This window comes from Rissa tridactyla, chromosome 9, assembly GCF_028500815.1.
Source record: "Rissa tridactyla isolate bRisTri1 chromosome 9, bRisTri1.patW.cur.20221130, whole genome shotgun sequence".
Lineage (NCBI taxonomy): Eukaryota > Metazoa > Chordata > Aves > Charadriiformes > Laridae > Rissa > Rissa tridactyla.
This window is the reverse complement of record NC_071474.1, coordinates 28099871-28118985: the sequence shown is the minus strand read 5'-3', so window position 1 is coordinate 28118985 and position 19115 is coordinate 28099871. Positions and strand designations below refer to the sequence as shown.

Below are 19115 nucleotides of genomic sequence, written 5' to 3'. Positions count from 1 at the left end.
GTAGACAAAGAAAGTAGAAAGAAAAAACCCAAACAACTACTTTATTATTCATTTTCGATCTGTTTCATTAGTTGTAGAATCCTTTTTTCAGTTCTTATTTTACTTACCAGTGTTGGTGAATTCTGATCAGGCCAAAAAGATTCTGGGATTGGCCAATGCCCAACAGGAACACCAGTTTTAGGGTTAGGCCGTACATAAATGAGCTTATGACAACTATGCCACGGTTGAGAAGCAAATGAATTGATGGGCCTGGATGAATCAACAAGTCCATCTAAAATTTAAACAAAGCAAAATAACAACAAAAAAGAAAATAAAAAGCTACATGCACGCATATGTCTCCCAGCAAAATTTCTGTATTAGCAACCAGTAAGGTGTTTCATTACAACTGTTTCAAAGACATACAGATCTTTACATCAGCAGTTGAAAAGAACCTACACGTCAAAATGTAAAACAGCAGCATCTGAGAAACAATGCTAACATTTGCCCACATCTACCCTTCCACCCCTGTGGCATAGATTAATTAGTGCAGCAAGGCAGACTCACATATTATGGAAAATGCTATTTGCTGAAGGTTAGTACTTTGCCATAGATCTGATAGGCAACAGCAAGTCTGTAATTTTCAGTTCTGCTGCACCTGCAAAGACTGATAATTTGCATTTACAGTCTTTCTACATGGGATGCGAAACTCTCTGACTGATGCTGCCACTAGTGGAAACCAGAAGTGAAGAAAAGTTTTACGGAACAGTCAGATGCATCGTGAAGGAGCAGCTTTTGTCACCTTTTCAATTAGTAAGAATTCACAGATCAATTAAATCCCACTCTACTGGAAAGAATGGTGTTTTCTGCCAGTCCACTGCAGCATACAAGCACAGACCGCCCTTCACACTGAGGGCAAAGAAGTTTGTAGCAGTGCAGAATCTCAGCAGTAGTCTTCAAAGACTGCTCTTCAAAGCAAATGGCACAGCAGAGACCACCCATTTAAAGAATCTTCTTCACTGTACAGATATTGTACACGACTCATTTTCCCTGCTTTAGATAGCTGGCCAATAACACTATGCAAAACACCTTTCAGATTCGTATCAGTTTGGTTTCTCTGCGTTATATACACAGTGATTTTTCTAGCATTCCTAAATCCCCCCAAATTTCTCTCTAGTTTAGAACTTTTTCTATTCAGGTAAAGAGGGAAAGTGCAATTTTTGTACAATTATATCCACAGTGCATCACAATTTAAGCATGACAAAAATAAAAAGCAACCCAACAACAAATTTCACCAGGCTTTTTGCGACATGGGAGAACATGTGGGCCAACAGAGACACAGGAATTTGCTGAGGTGCTGTCCTGCACAACATTATAGGAAAGCCTTCCAATAAAATAGCATTTAAGTAAGCAAAAGGAGAAAAAATATATACAGCAAGAAAAAGGTGATTCAAAAAATGAAAGCAGGAATAAAGCTGGCTATCCTAGGATGGTCGGGGGATCCTAAAAGCTATTATGTTCCTGACATTCCAGGAACATCCACATTTCCTAAACATGAGCTGGTCAGCTCTCTATCCTTCTTTTCAGCCATGAATTTCTGCAAATCTGAAAAACTGCTCCACATTAAGAGTTCATTTTCCTCTTCCCTGTTAAGTCCTTTACTTGCAGCTAGCAAAATAATTTCTCGTTCTTTGTACACAATTCTTCACTTGCAGCTAAGAACGTTCAATTGAAACTTACCATGTTGTGACCAATTAGCACAATGAAAGTGTACAGAAAATGAAAACACTGAGATTACTTTAGAGATGTTTAAGTGTTTAAATGCACTAGTCCTGGATTTAATTATTTTAAACCCAAGTTTTGACAACACTGTAATTCAAACTTTACTACTTCCTGCAAACATTCAATTCCCTCAACCCTCAAAAACGAGGTGAGAAAGAGCGAGAGGAGAGCCAGCAAGCAGGTAGATCGTCTATACAAACATGTGCAAACACATGGCACCATTTAACTTATCAAGGATCAAACTAACACTTGTAAAAATATCACAAAGACTAAACATAAATAAACATAAAACTACTCAAAAGCTAAGAACAGCACATCCATCATGATTTGGGGTATTTAAAGAGATACCAGAGCTCTACTACTGAAGCATATAAGCTTTATAGCTTAATCGCTTTTTTAGAATGTATTAGGCATTTAATGTATCCTGTACACTACAGTGAAAAGCTGGTAGGAAGGACACCAAAGGCACTCAAGTACATTTGCATGCATACAAAACATTTCTTCTTGAACATTAGGGGGAAAGACACAGTTACAATACCTTCTCCAATAGGAGCTGGATCCGGTCCTGACTTTTCAAAGTTAATAACAACTCCACTTTGGACTTTTTGAACTAGAGATTCTAAACATTGATTCAACATTCTTTGTGTCCGAACGCAGTAAGAACGACCTATGCAAGACAGAAATTACACAGGGAAAATACAAAAGCAAGTTTTGAGTCATCTTAATTAAGGAAAATGTTTTATTACATAAGTCACACTGCCAAGGCTTTCAGTTTTATCCAAAATAATAGCAACAAACTGTACAAGCTTATGTAAAAAGCAAGATACTTTTCAAATGCAATACAACCAAGGGAAAAAAACCCCAACCTGCTGAGCTTTTACTCATTAGTAAGAAAGACCATTAAGGCTAAATCAGGCTGGGCCAAGGCCAAGTTTATAAACAGTCTTAGGAACGCCTGATTTCACCAAGTCTATGTAATCTACCTGCTTTTGTCTACCTAAACCTTGCCAACTCCTATGCACTCTCAAACTTCCCCCTCCCACGCAACATTTTTTTTTTCAAGCACCAATTCAAAAAAATTCTGATGAACACCTCAAGGAACAGGCTCCAGAATTAGTTCTTTTAAGATTAAATTTAGCTTATTAACCCTGCAGCATAACTAACATCTCAATAATACCTGTCCTACTCAACTCAACATTTAAATAACAAATTTCATAACTGAGCAAAGCCAAAATCTGGAAGGACAATCTAAGAAGTTTTCCAATCCCTCCTACTAGTGCATTAAGAAAATTCTCTCACATCTAGAAGATCTGAGATGGGTATATAGTTTTATTGTAAAGTTCTCTTGTGCTAATGGAAACCAAGCTCAGAAAACACTACACAGGTTCACATGGACACAGAGTAATTCAGATTACTCTGTGATAACTGCAAGAGGTGAAGTTGAAACAAAGGAAATTAAATACTTTAAGGCAAATACTAAGTGTGAACCAAAACAAAGTAACATCTGGTTACCTCCTGTAACTTCACACATCTGTGTGATCGCAGATTCATCAGTAGGCACACTCCCAAGCTGCTCTGGTTCAGCAGATGCAGCTCCTGGCAAACGCAGCACTAGAGCAAACAGCCTTTGATCCCAACGAAATGGTTCTTTGGTTAGTTCACTTCCAGGCAAAGGAGAATTCAAAGGAAGATGAAGCTGGTAAAGAAAGATTTAAGAACATTTTCAAGTACTTGACAAACCAATACCCAAATTTATTCATTATTCTTTAAAGAAACCCATTTCTCTATCCACTAACTTATCTGAAGTTACACTCTAGAAACCCATGTGAACTATGAATTTAGGTGCTGGGCAATGACAGCATAGCTAGTTCCTAGTATCTATTGTAAAACATGCTGATGAAGCAGAAGTACTTTTAGCAGTAAAAAACAATTAGTAATAATCTCAGTATAGCGCCAACCTGCAAGATCATAACTTGAAAGAATTTAATGCAAGTTTACCTCCTCTTGAACTCCTGCCGTATTTGTCAGTTTGTTTCCGTCTGTGATGGTAATCAAAATAGATGGCTCCAGAAAGAATGGATTCCTTCCCTAGAGACAAAAGTGCAAGAATGCTAAGAGTAACCTTAACACTCAGGCATAGGCTTATATTTCTGTCATTATAAAATAAACGGTAAGATAAGCAATCTTTCAAAATAATCCTGTAATTTTCTTTCAATAGGTGTGGAGCCATACAGAACTACGCAAGATGTGCTACTCTGTGCACTCACACACATCCCCTGAAGATTTTTAGAATTATTAGTCTTTTCCTCCAGTAACAGTAAAAAACCACTCTAGCCCACAAAAGGAGCATATAAATTGGTAATGAGACAGAGAACTCAGAATTTCATTATGAGGGTGGGGCAAAAACCAGAGCACTTTTAACCACAGTCTTCAGATGTGACACTGGAGAAGTCGGGACATTCACTACAGACAACATGAAACTGCAAAGCAGATTCGCTGCCATCCAGTGTACATACTCCCAAACAGCAATCGTGGGTCTACAGTCGCAATCATTTATACTACTGCTTTCTTTCTAGTTCAGTAAGGAAAAAAGTGCTAGTATATTCCAGGATATGTATAATAGATGTAATAAGAAAAAAGAAGGAAAAACAAAGTTCACAGTTCCAAGTTTTAACACAGTTATACAACATTTAAAAAAAAAAATTAAAACACAAAACCAAACCTGAACCACCAAAATCCCTCCCCCACTATAATTTCAAAAAACAAAGAAAAATATAAAGGACCAAAGACTATAAATAGATTTGTTACCTGTCCATAGTTGTCTATTCCAGACACTAATCTATTGAGATTTAACAAGTCAAACGATGATCTGAGTGCCTGACCAAGGGTTGTTAGTCCTGAAGCCTGAAGATTTTTCAGTTCATTCATAAAAGTTGCATGGTTTTCCTTCCATCCAGCCTATTAAACAAACCAAAAAAGCTTATTAGTTATTTTAGCAACAGACTGCAATCAACTGCAAATTGTCATTTATCTCCCTTCCCATCAAAAATTAGATTATATTCCTGATTAATGCACAGGCTGCATTATTTACATGCTACACACATCTAATCCACGTACGCACAATTTGATGTGAAACGTACCGTCAAGCCGACAATGGGAGACTCACAACATACAGGCACTGTCAAGCATTCGAAAAAATTTGCAAATACACATCTCTGACCGTCAAAACTGCTGGAGAGGCCGTGCAATTAATAGAAGTATTTCGATTATGCATGTGAATATTTTATTAGAAGACACTGTCAAATTTTGAAATCGGAAACGCAGTAATAGCAATGATAAAACGAAGATACAAGCAGGGTGATATTGCTGCTTCTTTGACACATACACATCCCCCTTTCATTCTTCCCTCTATAAATCGAGGTTGGAAGGAAAGAAAGGATGTGTTTGCAACATGTACTGATGCAGGAGTCAGAAATCTAACAGTGACAGTTAAAAAGAAGAAAGATAAAGAAGCAATAGTAACAGTGACTGCCATTCTTGCTCCTTTCCCACAAACTCCCCAAGTAGGAAGCAAGCAAGCATATCAATTTAGTAGGAGTATTTAAAAAAAAAATCATAATCAGCTATTTTTAAATATTACATGACTCTTGCTCAACTATTCCATTTTTCTTGTACTTCCTCCCAGCCCAACCCGTCAGGCTCAGTTCATGCCTTTTAACGAACTATCAAACACCCTCTGTCGCTTCTGCGTTACAAACCCCCCTGTTTGTTCTGCATTACAAACTTTTCTCCTTCCTTGGTATTTCAACTGCCAGCCCTCTAACGACACCCTTCTGCCCTTAATTCTCAATGTGAAACTTTCTATGGAGTACCTGCAAACACTCCGTGTAACACAGAACCAAACTACTGTTTAGAGTCTCAGCATCACAGCTTGAAATTTCGGAGGTGATGAAAAAAGCCGTTCTTGCTGACAAAGCCTGCAGGACATTCCAAGGAACAGCAAAAAGCGATGAGGATGGATCAGTCCTGCCAAGCACTCTGGATCATACAGTAAAAGCAGGGCTAACACTCCTCACAGCAGTTGTGATTCGTGTGCCCTTCTCCTAAAAAGTGGTATGCTGCAGAGTTCGGAAGCTGTTTTGGAAAACACTAGCTCACAGGGAATTGGCGCAGGATTTAAGCTGCCTCAATTAAAACAAGCAAAGCTTGAAAACTCCAGATATTCACACAAATATCAGCCTTGCTCTCACATCTTACTCTCCAAACCATTCTTGCAGTAAGCAAGCAGTTATTCACAGAGGCTCCCTGACATCTGGCACCAGAGACGTTCCCGTGCTCCACACGGAATCCCAGTTACGCAGACATGGAGAGAATCATTTCAGACAGTTTGACTTTTCCTGGGACAACCTCTGGCTAGGTTCTCTCCTCCCCGGTGTGCTGGGCTCGGCAGCAATCACCTGCTGACTGTGCCATGCTGTGCAAGAACCTGAAAGGCCAGGATTTTCCTGTCCTTTTTTAACAGGTATATCCTGCTGCCAATCTCTAGTACACACTGCGGGCTGTGGAGATGGCCACAGGATCGACAAATTTAGAGTCATAAATGACTACAAGAATGGAGCAGAAAGGAAGGACATGAAACGATCAATGTCCGGGCTGAGTTCTCCCGCCTAAGCTACAAGGGCTTCTTTGCAGAATAAGGAATTAAGCATAAGGAGACAACAAAAACAGTTTTTGGTCAAGTTTAGCTCCCTGAACCAGTTCTTCAAGCTTTACATTAATTAGCTCAAGGGAGACAGAGAGAAAATCCTGCAACGGGGCAACGAAAAAAGAGACTTTCAGCAGGCCTGGCCCAGCTTTATGACCAAATTGCACTTGAAGCCGAAAGGAGCAGCATAGTTGGATCAGTTGGGTAATCCTCAATAAAACACCATCCGCACCCGAACAAAACACAGCATCTCATCAGCTGGGCCCCCAACTCCCCATGTGGCGCCAGCCCAAGGCAAGGCTAAAGTACAAACACAGGGTCATTGCTTTGGAGTAAGAGCGACTTAGTTAATGATCTTTTTCTTTCCAGAGTAAAAGTACACCAAATCCCAACAAGATGATCTGTTTTATCCTAAAAAAGTTTGCCTTAAAACAATTTAAAGTGAACAATTACAAAAATGTTTTTGTATGAATTCTGTGAACCCTTAGATGTAGGCAATGCTTCGTTCTGTCCGGTACAAACACCTAGCCAATACTCCAGCTTCTTGGGAACAGCCGGGCTGCAGCTCAAAAAGTGTTTTCTGCCATTTGAGTTACTTTGTTGCAAGAAGCACATGGGGGCGAATAAAACATTCACAAAGGAAACACTATTCCCAGCCTAACTCTTGATTTCAACTCCAATGAATTTAAGAGTATTTCTTCGTAAAATAAACAGTAACAATCTTCCCTGATATTCAGAGATTCTGCTGTTTTCCTTGTCTGAAAACATGTGCCTGGCTTCCAGCTCCTACGGCATTCGCTCCGGCTGCAGCGCGGTCTGCTGCCTGCAAAATACGCTGCCTCCTTTTTTATTTTCCCTGTGCACAACCAAGGAAGTTGAAGAACTTCTCAATTCAGTGAACAGGGCAGCAAATGCAAGATTTCCTAATTCCATACCCAGTTTTAAACAAAAGTCCAATGAGTTAGCGTACTACACTCTCTCGCTTACGCCCAAACAAGCTTTTTGGATCAAAACCAGCAAAATTAACGACAAGAAGTTCTACTTCTGTAAAATGTTTTTTCAAGAAATACTCTAACCGATGTATATAATTCGACATGTATTTCAGGGACAGAAAATAAAGCCCCAAAGAACTCTGTATATTCTCTTCTCCATATATATGGTATGATCACTCTTAGGGCAGAATAAAGAGTCAAGTACGTAATACAGAGCATATGCATAATGAGTTCGACAAAGCACTTTGAAGTGATTAAATAATAATCCTTCCTAAATTCAAAATACTGCCACTAATGCTGCTTAGAAAAAAAAGCACTACTTTTATGTAGCACTACTTCTATTTGCCAGTAGAAGCACTAACAAACAAAACACCCCACCAACCAAAACAACCACCAAAACCCCACAACCTTATAGGACCAAACACAAACATATTCTACAAGAGCAATGTATCCTCTACAGGTCAGTAATTATGAAGACAGAACTAAAGATTAATTATTTTAGTTGTTTATGAACCAACTCTAACATTGTGAGTAATTTCTCATCATCTTCCATATTACATTCCTACTTAGTCACTTTTATGCCCAGAATTTATTAATAGCAATCTGAGCAGCCTTTGTCTTGCCACTATGTTACTAGCTTCTCCTGTGATAATTTATAGGAAGAAATAATTTTAGCCTGTACACACATACCAGGAGACTTTCAAAGATAGCTGGGAAGAAAACAAGTACTATAAGTAAAAAAATCTCATCCTGCTTGCTTATGCCAAGGCCAGGCAAAAATGCAGTGTCATTTAGGCTTCTGTGTTGACAACAGAAAGCTTTGGATGCCATCCTACGAAACCCTGAGACTTGGAAGCTGCACACCACCTTCCAGCTCCTGGCATCGGCCTTTGTGAGCAAATCATACTGAAAAAAACCAACATACTTAAAAAATAACATTTTTTTCCGGTGAGTTAGTTTTCAGACAAATCCATGCCCTGCTCTATTTCACCATACAGCTATAGAGCATTTCAGCTGCTTCAAGAAGCAGATAAGGTCAAAATTGCTTTTTTCAGCAGCGGACAGGCCCAGATTATCTAGAATTCAGACAAATGTCATGGTGAAAAACCTAGTGAAGAAGAGAAGGTTTTATTTACCCCAACCAGGACTAACTGAACATCAGAGTTGAGCAGCAAAAGAAAGTCTCATTCAGAATCAGTAGCTAAAAAATACCTTCAAGACATTGGAGAAACAACAGAAGTAGATTTCCATTGCAAGAGGCAGGAAAGAACGTCTAATAAAATGCTTTGCCGGGGTGGGGAGAGGCGGAAGAAGCTCTACCTTCATCACACCAAAGAGAGTGATATCAAAGTACGTACAAGTAAAACATGACCAAGTTTTGACTATATATTGTAATCTCAGCTACACTAACTAGCTAACTGTCATATTTACTGGTTTTATTGTAGTTTGGTTAGTTGTTCAGTTTTTAGTTTTTTTAAACAACATTTTTGGGCAGCATGGTTGTTTCCAATATTTCTTAGCACAGTTTGGTCAGCCTACACAGGCAGACCCAGAGGCTGGGCATTAGAACACAAGAATTCCCGGACCAAAGCAGGCTCTCCCGATTCCACCAGCTCCATGAAATCCAGCGAGCCGGTGCTTTTGAAGCTGCAAGTCTTCATCCTTAGTGTTTCTACAGGCAATGCCAAAAGACAGAACTGCAGAGCTTATTGTTCACTGGATTGCTTTCAGGTTTGATTCAAAAATTGTAACATTACTAAAAATAATCTTCCAAGTAAGAAGAGAATTTGCAATCTAGCATGCCAATCACAACAGTTTGTGTTACAGTAAGTACTCAATATTTATTTAAACATACATATTTTTAGAGTTCTGCTAACATTTCCCGAGAAAGAATTGGATTTTAAATATTACAACTTGTATAAAGTATTAAAGTTTCTCAATAATTCAAGCTATTATTAAATGGACCCATCTTAGGAAAACCAAGACTAGTTCAGGATAACACGCCTGTGGCATGCCAGGTTGTCAGTGACATCCATTTGGAAAAAATAAGGGAAAGAAAAAAAAATCCAGCTGTTGAAATCTGAAACCACTCCTGCCATGGAATTTCCAAGCACTGTGTGAAGACTGTGAAATCAACAGAGCATTTCGCCTTCCAAATCATCACAATGGTTAACTTTTAAGTTACCTTTCTGTTCACGAGTAACTGCACACACCATCACCACTCAAACCTGCTCCTGCCTGTGCGAGAATCAAGCAGATGGTTTTTTTTCCTAGGGAACTGAAATATTCTTTTGGATCCCCTATCATGCCAGAGGCTGCTTCTCAAATGCCAAAATATCTTCACTTCCTTGTCATCCCCTGAACACAGACGCAGCATTGCTCCGTGGGCTCTGCAGCAGGGAATACTCTACGCAACCTAGAGCTCCCCTGCCCCAGCTTCAGCTACTCTGCAGTAGGAATTCTAGCAAACACAAAGAGTATCTCGGTCAACCCGGTTTCGCTGTGACAAAACCCAGCAAAGGGGGAGAGGAGGAAAGGTCCTGGTGCCTTCCTTCGCCATGAAGGTCTGGGTTATGCTGCTTGTTGGTACAAAACAGTCAATGCCCACATGGTTTTTATTTGATGTTCAGAGATTTACTAGTTAGAAATAGTAGTAGAAGAAAGGTAATGACTATGCTATAAACATTGTATTCCATTTTATTTAACATTTAAAAGTCCTAAAATAAGTCAACATCACACAATCTACAAATTTCATCGTCACGAACGTTTGCCTGCACTGTGCAAATGGGGCAGAAGGAACAGCTCTAAGAGACACAGACCTTGACTCCCCTCCAAATGCTCATGAATGCCATTTTTGAGGCAACAGAGCTCTCAGATTCCATCTATACCTTGGCTGCAGAATAACCCTTCTCTCATTTCAGTACCTGCGCTCTCTAGTTCCGTTTATGCAACACGCCAGTCCTGTCACCACACCCTATCAAACAGCCCTTAGTAAAGAAACTCACAAGATCAATTATTTTTTGTTCTTGGCACAGGACAGCATCACAACAGCCACCTCTCAGATAGAAGATTAGCATACCTCCAGCACAGAACGATACTGGCACGCGGGCCTGAAATCAGCTTATCATCATCAGGGCAGTGCGGAACACGAGGAGCCAGCCTGGATCCAAGCTGTACTGTCCTGGATTTGAGGACTCAGGAGTGCTGGTGGAGGTACAGCAGCAGATCCCACTGGTCTGATGCAAAGCTTGTGGGAAGAGGAGGAAGGTTTGATGGGACCAAGCCAGCTGTGTGCAATTGCTATCACCCTGTTAAGCTCTCAAGCACACATTAAATCATTTCTATTACTAGTCTTATTCCCCTCTCTTCCAGTCTCCCCTTGCCTTAGGTAAGGGTTTGAAACACAGACAGCCACTACCACTATCCTTTGCTTTAACAAAGTAAGATTCTAGGGCAAGGGTGGATGAAAAGACAAATACGTCTTGGTTAGCAAGCCAGAGGAGCCTATCTTTAGCTTTTCACATGGAAATCTGGTTTTGCAAAGCGGAACAGGGAACAGTTTCACGATAAAGCTTAGATATGACCCTACCACAGGCACAAGAGAAACAAGCCCTGGTCTCTCAAGCAGGTATACATTGCTGCTTGCTATGAGACCAGCCTAACAAAACCCCACCTTTTCAGTTCTCTTTTGAGGGGTATTTTAATGGATAGTAAATTCACAGGTTTAAACTACTTCCTCAATAAGCCCACAAAGCATTCAAGTACAGTGAAGAGTCTACAACAGCATCTGTCTCTTGGTCCTCTTACGTTAAAGCTACTGAGCAACAGGCTGGCAATTCAAGGTTAAAGCATTGCAAATAGGAAGAAAATTGTTTCTTCCTGTCAAGTTATTTCTGCTGATTTTGTAGGACACACAAACTGAAACCGAGTAGTCAAGTGCTTCTTGAAATCCAGAGTGGACTTTTTAAAAATTTATTTTAAAAAAAAAAAAAAACAAAACAAAACACTTGCTCGAGTCCAAATCAAATAAAAAAAGTCACAGAAGTTTAATATAGGTAAAACATCTCCAAGAGAATGGAGAAGAATAAACTGCTTTAATGCACCTTTAGAAAAAAACACACCCTTAGAAAAACAGACACGGGAATAGACGATTCCTTTAATCCCACACATTTTGACACCAGAAAGCTGTCACTTCGCTTGTCCTCCATCTCCATCCATTTCCAGGCACCACAATTCTTCCCTTTTCTGCAGCTCTGGAACAGACTATGTACTTTTGATAACAAACAAAGTCTCTCCTCCCCTCACCCTAATTATTTTTTCCTACACACCTGGAGACAGCTTTAGTGCAAGGACAAACACATCACAGACTACGTTTAGGCCAGCAAGCACAAAGAAGGCAGCTGTTTCTAATGAGATGACAGCCACACTGCTGCATTTCAGGGGTTTTACTTCAGAATAGCTGTCCTGTAGGATAGTCTCGTGGACACTCAGTGGCTGGGATGCATCTTCCCGTTTTATCTCATCCAAAAGCAATCCAGTTCTTACACTTCAAGACAGGTCTGCACTGTGACCTGAGGTGCACAGAAGATCCCCTTAACTGCACATTTCTAAGCTCAGCTCTCCTGTAGGTGCACCAAGAGACGTTTATAGACTGGACCAGCTTGTTTTCTAAAGAATATATTAGTGAATGTGAACAAGATCCGTACTGCATTCTAGTGCAATATATAGCTGTCATTGACAGGCAGTTACACAGGGGGAAAAAAGGTATTTCTCCATGGTATCTCAAAAAAATAAATTTAAAAAAATCACACACCTCAGGAAACAAGCTCAGTCAAACCTCAACATGTGGTCCACTGTCCTTTCAAGAGGACTTCAATGTTTAACAAGATACAGAAATGTTTCTCCATCAAGAAGAATTCAAGATGTTTATGTAAGAACAACTCAAATTAATCTTTAAGCATAGTATTGATGGAAAACACTAGTAGAGAGGCTCTTAAGCTCCAGTTATAAAATGAGTACTGGGGCTGTCTGTTAATATCGGCATTTATATAGAGAAGCAGTACCTTCACCTGTTAGAAATGTCAGAGATGCTCAAAGCTGAAACTATGCTTGGAATTGAGTGATAATCATAATCAATGCCAAGCAAAAAAAAAAAGCCTACCCTACCTTTTTATTTATTACCTGCTGCTCCTGCTTTAATTGTCTCTGGATTTAGCTTTTTGGTCAAGAATATTTCATGTGTTTTGACAGCCACACTTTATGCTGTACAAGGATGAAAGGACTACACATGAAGAAAGGAAAGGATGAATACCGAAGAAATCATGCTATCACCCTGTTTGAAAAAACAGCCTTATTTAAATAAAAGAACATTATCCAGTTAAAAAAAAAAAACAATACAGTATTTCTGAGAAGCACTCGACAAGCTAGGATATTTCAGTACAGAGTTGAACCAGAACAAGCTACATTTCAGACAACAGCTAAACGGAGAGGGAACACAGATGTAATCATACAATTTGCAGCTCTAGTACAGTAAGCAAAACAAGAGGCTACGTGCCTCTGTTCAGCAGCATAGCAGTCATTTTAGAAACACCATTATAGGTGCATCTAAAAAAAACACTATAGAGAGGGCAACAGTAGAAACATGGAGGTTTCAATCAAAAATCTGCATTTACCCAGGGCACCCCCTTGCTCTTCCAGGCGATCAAACATGCTTTCAATGCCAGCCCACCCCCAGGTCTGTCCTCCTGACCCCTTCCTACTCCCAGCATGGCTGGAAAAGTCACAAGGAATAAAGGCAATAACGAAGAGATTACAGAGTCTGTGCTATCAGCACAAGGGATTCTTCTTGGCACATTTTTGGGAATAGAGTGGTAGAGAATTACTGATGATCCTTTAGCTTTACAGCTAACAGCTACAGACAACGCAGCATGATCCACACTCATTTTGAGAACTGCCACGTTCCTACCCCCTCCTTCCAAAAGCACATCACAGAACTCTCCCAGCACACCAAAATGCTGCATATCTATCGCAAGTTTACTTTGAATCTCAGAGGTAACAAATCTAAAGGGGGTCATCTAATAATGAATTTCCCCAATTCACATCTGAAATGCTATCTAAGGCACCGCTGGGAAAAAGAAAGATAGACTTTCAATCATAATTAAATTCTTGCACTCACTGAAGGAAAACAAACTGAGAAACCTCAACTAACTAGTCTGGCAAATAATGTCAACTTCACCTTCAAGGCTGATACAGCAAAAACATACACTGGTGGAATTGGTAGCATTGTTCTGGTCAGTTTTTTATTTTAGAGGAGAGTAAGTTACAGCTTTCCTCTGGAGTCGCGCCATTCAGAAGTTAACTCTCTCAGCTTCAAGCTCTTTGGATCAACCGGAGGCACTCGCAGCCTTGCAGCACCCTGTGCACTCCTCCACGTGCCGACCCCGCCGAGGACATGGCTGGCCCCAAAGCAAGCCCAGGGACACACCACCTCCCCGGCCTGCGAGCACCAGGGGCGCCTGGCAGCAGCTGAAGGCACCTAGTGTTCTGCCTCAACAGATGCAGATTTTCCCACAAAGCAGAGTTTAACTTCCCCCCCTCCAATAAGAACCTACTAGCTCTCCTGCTAACATGCTATGAAGACCAATACTAATGCATTATTCTCACTTATAAGCAGAGCATAGCAACACCAGCTTAACCACACTGTACATCTTTGTTTTCAGCCAAATTAGTTGTTCAACAACATCCATCTTATGAAGATTTGCATTTTTTTAAATACTATTTTACACTTTTAAGAGTTTAAAAGCACTCCTGAAAACACAGCCAAATCAACAATCATCTTCATATTTAAAAAGCAAAATTAAGGAGTTCTGAAGTGTTGATTTTATAGCCTAGAATAACATTTAACACATCTAGTGCTGCTTTTCCTGGAGACTTTGCATAGGAGCCGATGCAAAGAAACACAGTAACTCCATAAAATGTGAGATTGGCCCTTTAGTTAGAAAATAATAAGGGGGGGGTGGGGGGGTGGGAGCTATTTAAAAGCAAACAAGGCTCTGGTTTACTTATCAGTTAATAAGTAGGTCGAGTTTCAGAGATACTTGTAAATGCCAGATCTTACACCAAAAGAAATTTTGTCTTTCAAGTACTCTGCAGAGCAAATATACAGATCAATACAAGTGTCTATGGGCAACCACAGATTCTGATCTGTACAATAATCTAGTCTCATTACAAGAATGTACTTTTTCCATGGTGCCTTACTAGAACCTCAACCCTAGAACATGCTGCCTACAGCTGAAATTGATAACTACACAACTATTTTCTGACTATTCTAAAATTAGCACGAAAAACGCAAAGCAAAAGATTCCTTTAAGTTAATACCTGCTATACTTTTTTCGGGGGGTAGAAGCACAATACATACTAGTGGTACACTGTAAGAGTAAAGTTTAAGAAGGAAGAAAAAATTCCTAGAGTCTAAATCTATGAGAGTGAACTACTTAAATAACGACCTGCATTTAAAAATGCTAAGAGCAGTAACTCCTCTTTCCATTTCCAGGGCCCTTGGATTCGTACTGCTCCCCCCTCCAAAAGCACTGATCTCCAGCAGACAAGTCACACGGAACAGAAACCACTTTTTCCCATTTGATTCCAACTGTCTGAAAGATGAAAACACTGTAGCAGACAGCACCAAGTTTTGTCTTTTCTTGTTCACAATAAGCTCAGAACATCATTCTTGCACCACTGCTGCAAATCACAGATCTTTCTGGCAAGCTTTTTTGAAAAATATGCAAGGTTGAACATTGTAGAAGCATCTGCAACATTAATTACTTTTCTCCGCTGTTACAGTGTGAGACAATCAGCATTTAACACCATATTAGTTTTTCAGGAAGTTTTAAAAGAATAAATGCCCGTTTTCAAGACATCACAGAAGTATTTTGTGCATGTTTTTAGCTACATCACAAAGTCAGGTTACAAGGCCTAAGCCGCCTTCTGTAAATACCAACAAAAAAGAAATCTTTAAAAAAAAAACCCCATGTGTGAAACTCAAATACTAACAGCACAAAAGGGGAGGAGGCAGCCAATAAAGATTACACGTGGCAGGAACCACCAACTTCACAAAGCACCTTCCTTCTTACAGAACATCTCACTACAGAAATACAACTAGGGAGATTCAACTCAACCATTTGATTCCACATTTTAAGCTTCTATTTTTAAAATAAAAGCGACCTTTGCACTGAGGATGAGTTAAGCCTCTTAGTGCAAACATATCTACTTTTGTCTAGTTTATCCTGTAGTCTTAAGGGCTTACATCTTTGAATGTGTCTAAGATCAAATAAAGAACCAAATAAAAAGATGAAAAAAATAAATCGCTACAGTGGCTATGAACAACAGATGTTGGTTTCCATTCAAGGCCTCTGGCATCTCATCAATAGTACGAAGCAGTAACACACTTCAGATGAAAAAGCAAGCTTTTTAGTTTGCAGATTCCTGTAGAAACAGAACCAGTTAAAATATTTTCATTAAGAATTAACCTAGCAACACAGGCTCTCCCTTCCTGTGAAGACAGGTAGCAGGTGAAAGCACGAGTTCAAGTATTTAACTAACTTCAAAAACTAATGATAAAAATGACAGCCAAGCAGAGTTCGGTCCATCACACCTATCAAGGAGAAGTTAATTTCTGAACTGCGTTTCCATTTAAAATCAATTCCTTTCAAAAACTTAAACGCTTTCTTCTTGCATGAACTTGATTTTTTTACAAGAGACCTCCATTTCAGAATGCACCAAACTATTTCTTTAGAAGAATGAATCACTCCGTTTATTACTGTTTTGAGTCTTGTTTCTCCTCGTCACACCAGTTCCTGCAAAAGGATGTTCACTACAGCTCACAAACAAGAGGCAGAGAGCAAGCAGCAATCACTCAGGACAGGGAGAAAGACGACTAGCATGCTTATGCATGTTTAAAAGCATTTTAACACGCTTCACACTACCCAATATGTTATCTCTCAAGAAAGGGAATATGCTTTTTAAAGGATGCTCTCTATTGGAACAAGCTAAAAAGAGCTACAATACTTCATTGTGTGCTTGCTACAGGGATGCCAACTCTAAGTTTTTAGTAAAATAGATTTAGATTTTGAGAGACATGCACTACAGTATATAAAATACAAACCTACCACTTGCACCAACAAAAAAAACTTTTGACTGATTTTGGCCTTACTTCTTCAATTACAAAACAGGTATTTAATTAAAAAAAATAGGACCATTTTGTACGCATGCACACAGTGTACACATCCTTCAGTCAAAGACTTAAGTAATAAGGCAGTTAAATAGAAAGGAGCAGGTAAAAATTGTTTGGTGGAGGATTCTCAAACAGCATTAAGTGGATTTTGTTTTGTCCTCAAAAAGAACAAGACAATCAGGATTTGCACGAGTGGTCCTTAAAACAATTAAGTGACTTCTGTTTCTTTTCTTAAATTCATTGTTTTTAACAGAGTAAGAGCAATTGTTGGCTTTAAGCTCCCATTTATGCTGAAAGTCAGCCCTCCAAGAATACACAAATTCCATGACAAAACCCAAACCAAGCACAGTGGAAGATGTATGGCAAGACTGGAGGAGAGGTGTGCTTAGTACTTCAGAGGCAATGGAAGATGTTAGCGTTCAGAAATAAAAATATTGCTGTAACTGACTCACAACGTGTGTGGTGGTAGAACAGGAATGGCTATCTCTCCCCGCTAAACAAATATAGAACATATTCTCCTGAATTAGTTACCAAGCACAGACACTGTGTATCCTACCTACATTTCATCCAGTTCTTCAGTACTATATTCTGCATGGGGTTTTTTTTTCCCCTCCTTCCAATAACGCTTGGCTAGTAGGTTCATTAAGTTTGTACATTATTTACAGCGTATCTGGCAAGAAAGATAGGCCTCTCCCATTTACCTCAAGCTTTCTTGCCCTTTTGCAGCTCCCCGCTATCAGCCTCCCCCCTGCCCCTGCAGCTGCTATCTGCCTCGCACCAAACAATTCTGCCCGCGTGCCTCACGACCAACTTGTAACCTCCAACTGTATTTCCAGCCGCTCACACATCCTTTTCCACAGCGCAGGTCAGACCACCAAGTACTTGCATTTGCCAAAAGCCAGACCTTTAACATATAAAACTGACGGTTTTCAGTGTCTCAAGGTTCCTCTAAAAGCTTAACCAAGTTAAGATTATTCTGTGGATTTGCTAGAGGTTAGCTTATGAGGTATTCCTCTGGTTTTCTTCCTTGACAGAAGTTAAAACACACACAAATGCATTTCCTGTCACCTCAGGCAGCTTTCCTGAAGCCTTCTGCCTCAAACCCAACAGGTTTCACAGCTGGGTTTCTCCTTCTCCCTGCAGCTCAGGTCAGGAGCTCTGATTTCATTTCTTCCAGAAACGGACACATAGATCCAACATCTCTGGTTTGCAGCACAGCCTATTAATTTGCCACCCCCTTTTGCAGGCTCAGTGGTAACTGGTGACGTTCTACACCAGCACAGCTCCTCTGTGAAAGCAGAATTAAAAAATGCAAGCAAGAGCAAAGAGATAGCAAAGTTAGTCTCCCCGAGTCTGACCTTACGAACTCCCAGTTTTGAAGCACTATTTCAGTACCGTAAATGAGCAGCTCATTTACATACAGTAAGTACTCTTTGATAGACGCTTAAAAGAGCCTTCTACAAGTTCCTATTCCAGGCTCTAAGGTATCCTGATCCAACCAAAATCAAAGGTCATCAAGCTCAACCCCTTAAAAGAATTTCAGGGAAACAGAAGAGGTTGCTCTGAGTCCCTCACGAAGGGCTGCTTCCACAAGAGAGCTCTTGAGCACTGAAACATATGTTCAGACTAGCAGGGAACAGCAAGAAAACTGAAGGCATCCTATCTATCAGTCCCAGTTTGCATTTCTCAAACAGTAAAGTGTTTCACATCCATCGTTTTAAGGATTTTGAGCTATTTCTCCAACAGCTACCTACATATTTCCACATTCAAATTCAGGGAGCCTGTTTTTATGGTGTAGTCACAACTGACTCTCAAATTCAGTGTAACGAATAACAGAAAGAGGAAAATACATATTATTTCAGATTCAGCAGAGTAAACATAATTTAAGTTCTCTCAGTCCTCTGACTTGTGACCAGATCGTTTATGAAGGTCATACTACAGAGTCTCAGAAGAGCATAAAACAAAAGCTGTATTTCTGTGATCCTATCATAAATAATACTCCTCAAGCAATGAGGAATGGCCGTATCACCGCCAGCAACCAGGTGTCAATCACAAGGGAACAGGGCAGTCCAGTTAATAACTTCACATAAGACCACCTTTGTTTTTTCCATCTGGGCCTGAACTAGCCATTTGCAGCACAAATCCATGAGCAGAACACAAACTGCAGGACGTGAGGTTTAACAAGAATCAAGAACGGAAAAAAACCATGGAGACCTAAACCTTGCTTTCCTTTTCAAAAACTCTTTTTAGGGAGAGATTTTGGCATGAGCTCCATTTACAGAGCAATCTAGGTGGATCTTGTTGAAACCTCCCTCCCTCTTTTGTGCATCACTGGAAAACAGGGAAAGCATGGGGGAAAGAGGCAGGTGAGAAGACTCTTGCCTTCTCCCCATACTTTTACTCTAGCACCGTTACCTCAGGAAAAAAA

At 39.9% G+C, this 19115-nt stretch overlaps 1 protein-coding gene across 10 annotated transcripts in view; it reads right to left on the bottom strand.

Annotated features, from left to right (window-relative positions):
- Positions 1–19115, bottom strand: part of LOC128914980 (integrator complex subunit 6-like) — a 42118-nt gene that overhangs the window by 18274 nt on the left and 4729 nt on the right. For all 10 annotated transcript variants that reach the window (XR_008468474.1, XR_008468472.1, XR_008468473.1 and 7 more), the window contains exons 3-7: positions 4567–4716; positions 3757–3846; positions 3271–3454; positions 2297–2425; positions 108–271 (exon numbers count right to left, since the gene is read on the bottom strand). Coding sequence is in view for 7 of the 10 variants with exons in the window: in XM_054214727.1 (XP_054070702.1) it covers positions 108–271; positions 2297–2425; positions 3271–3454; positions 3757–3846; positions 4567–4716 (717 nt within the window). In the remaining 3 variants the exon portion in view is untranslated. The remainder of the gene's footprint in view (positions 1–107; positions 272–2296; positions 2426–3270; positions 3455–3756; positions 3847–4566; positions 4717–19115) is intronic.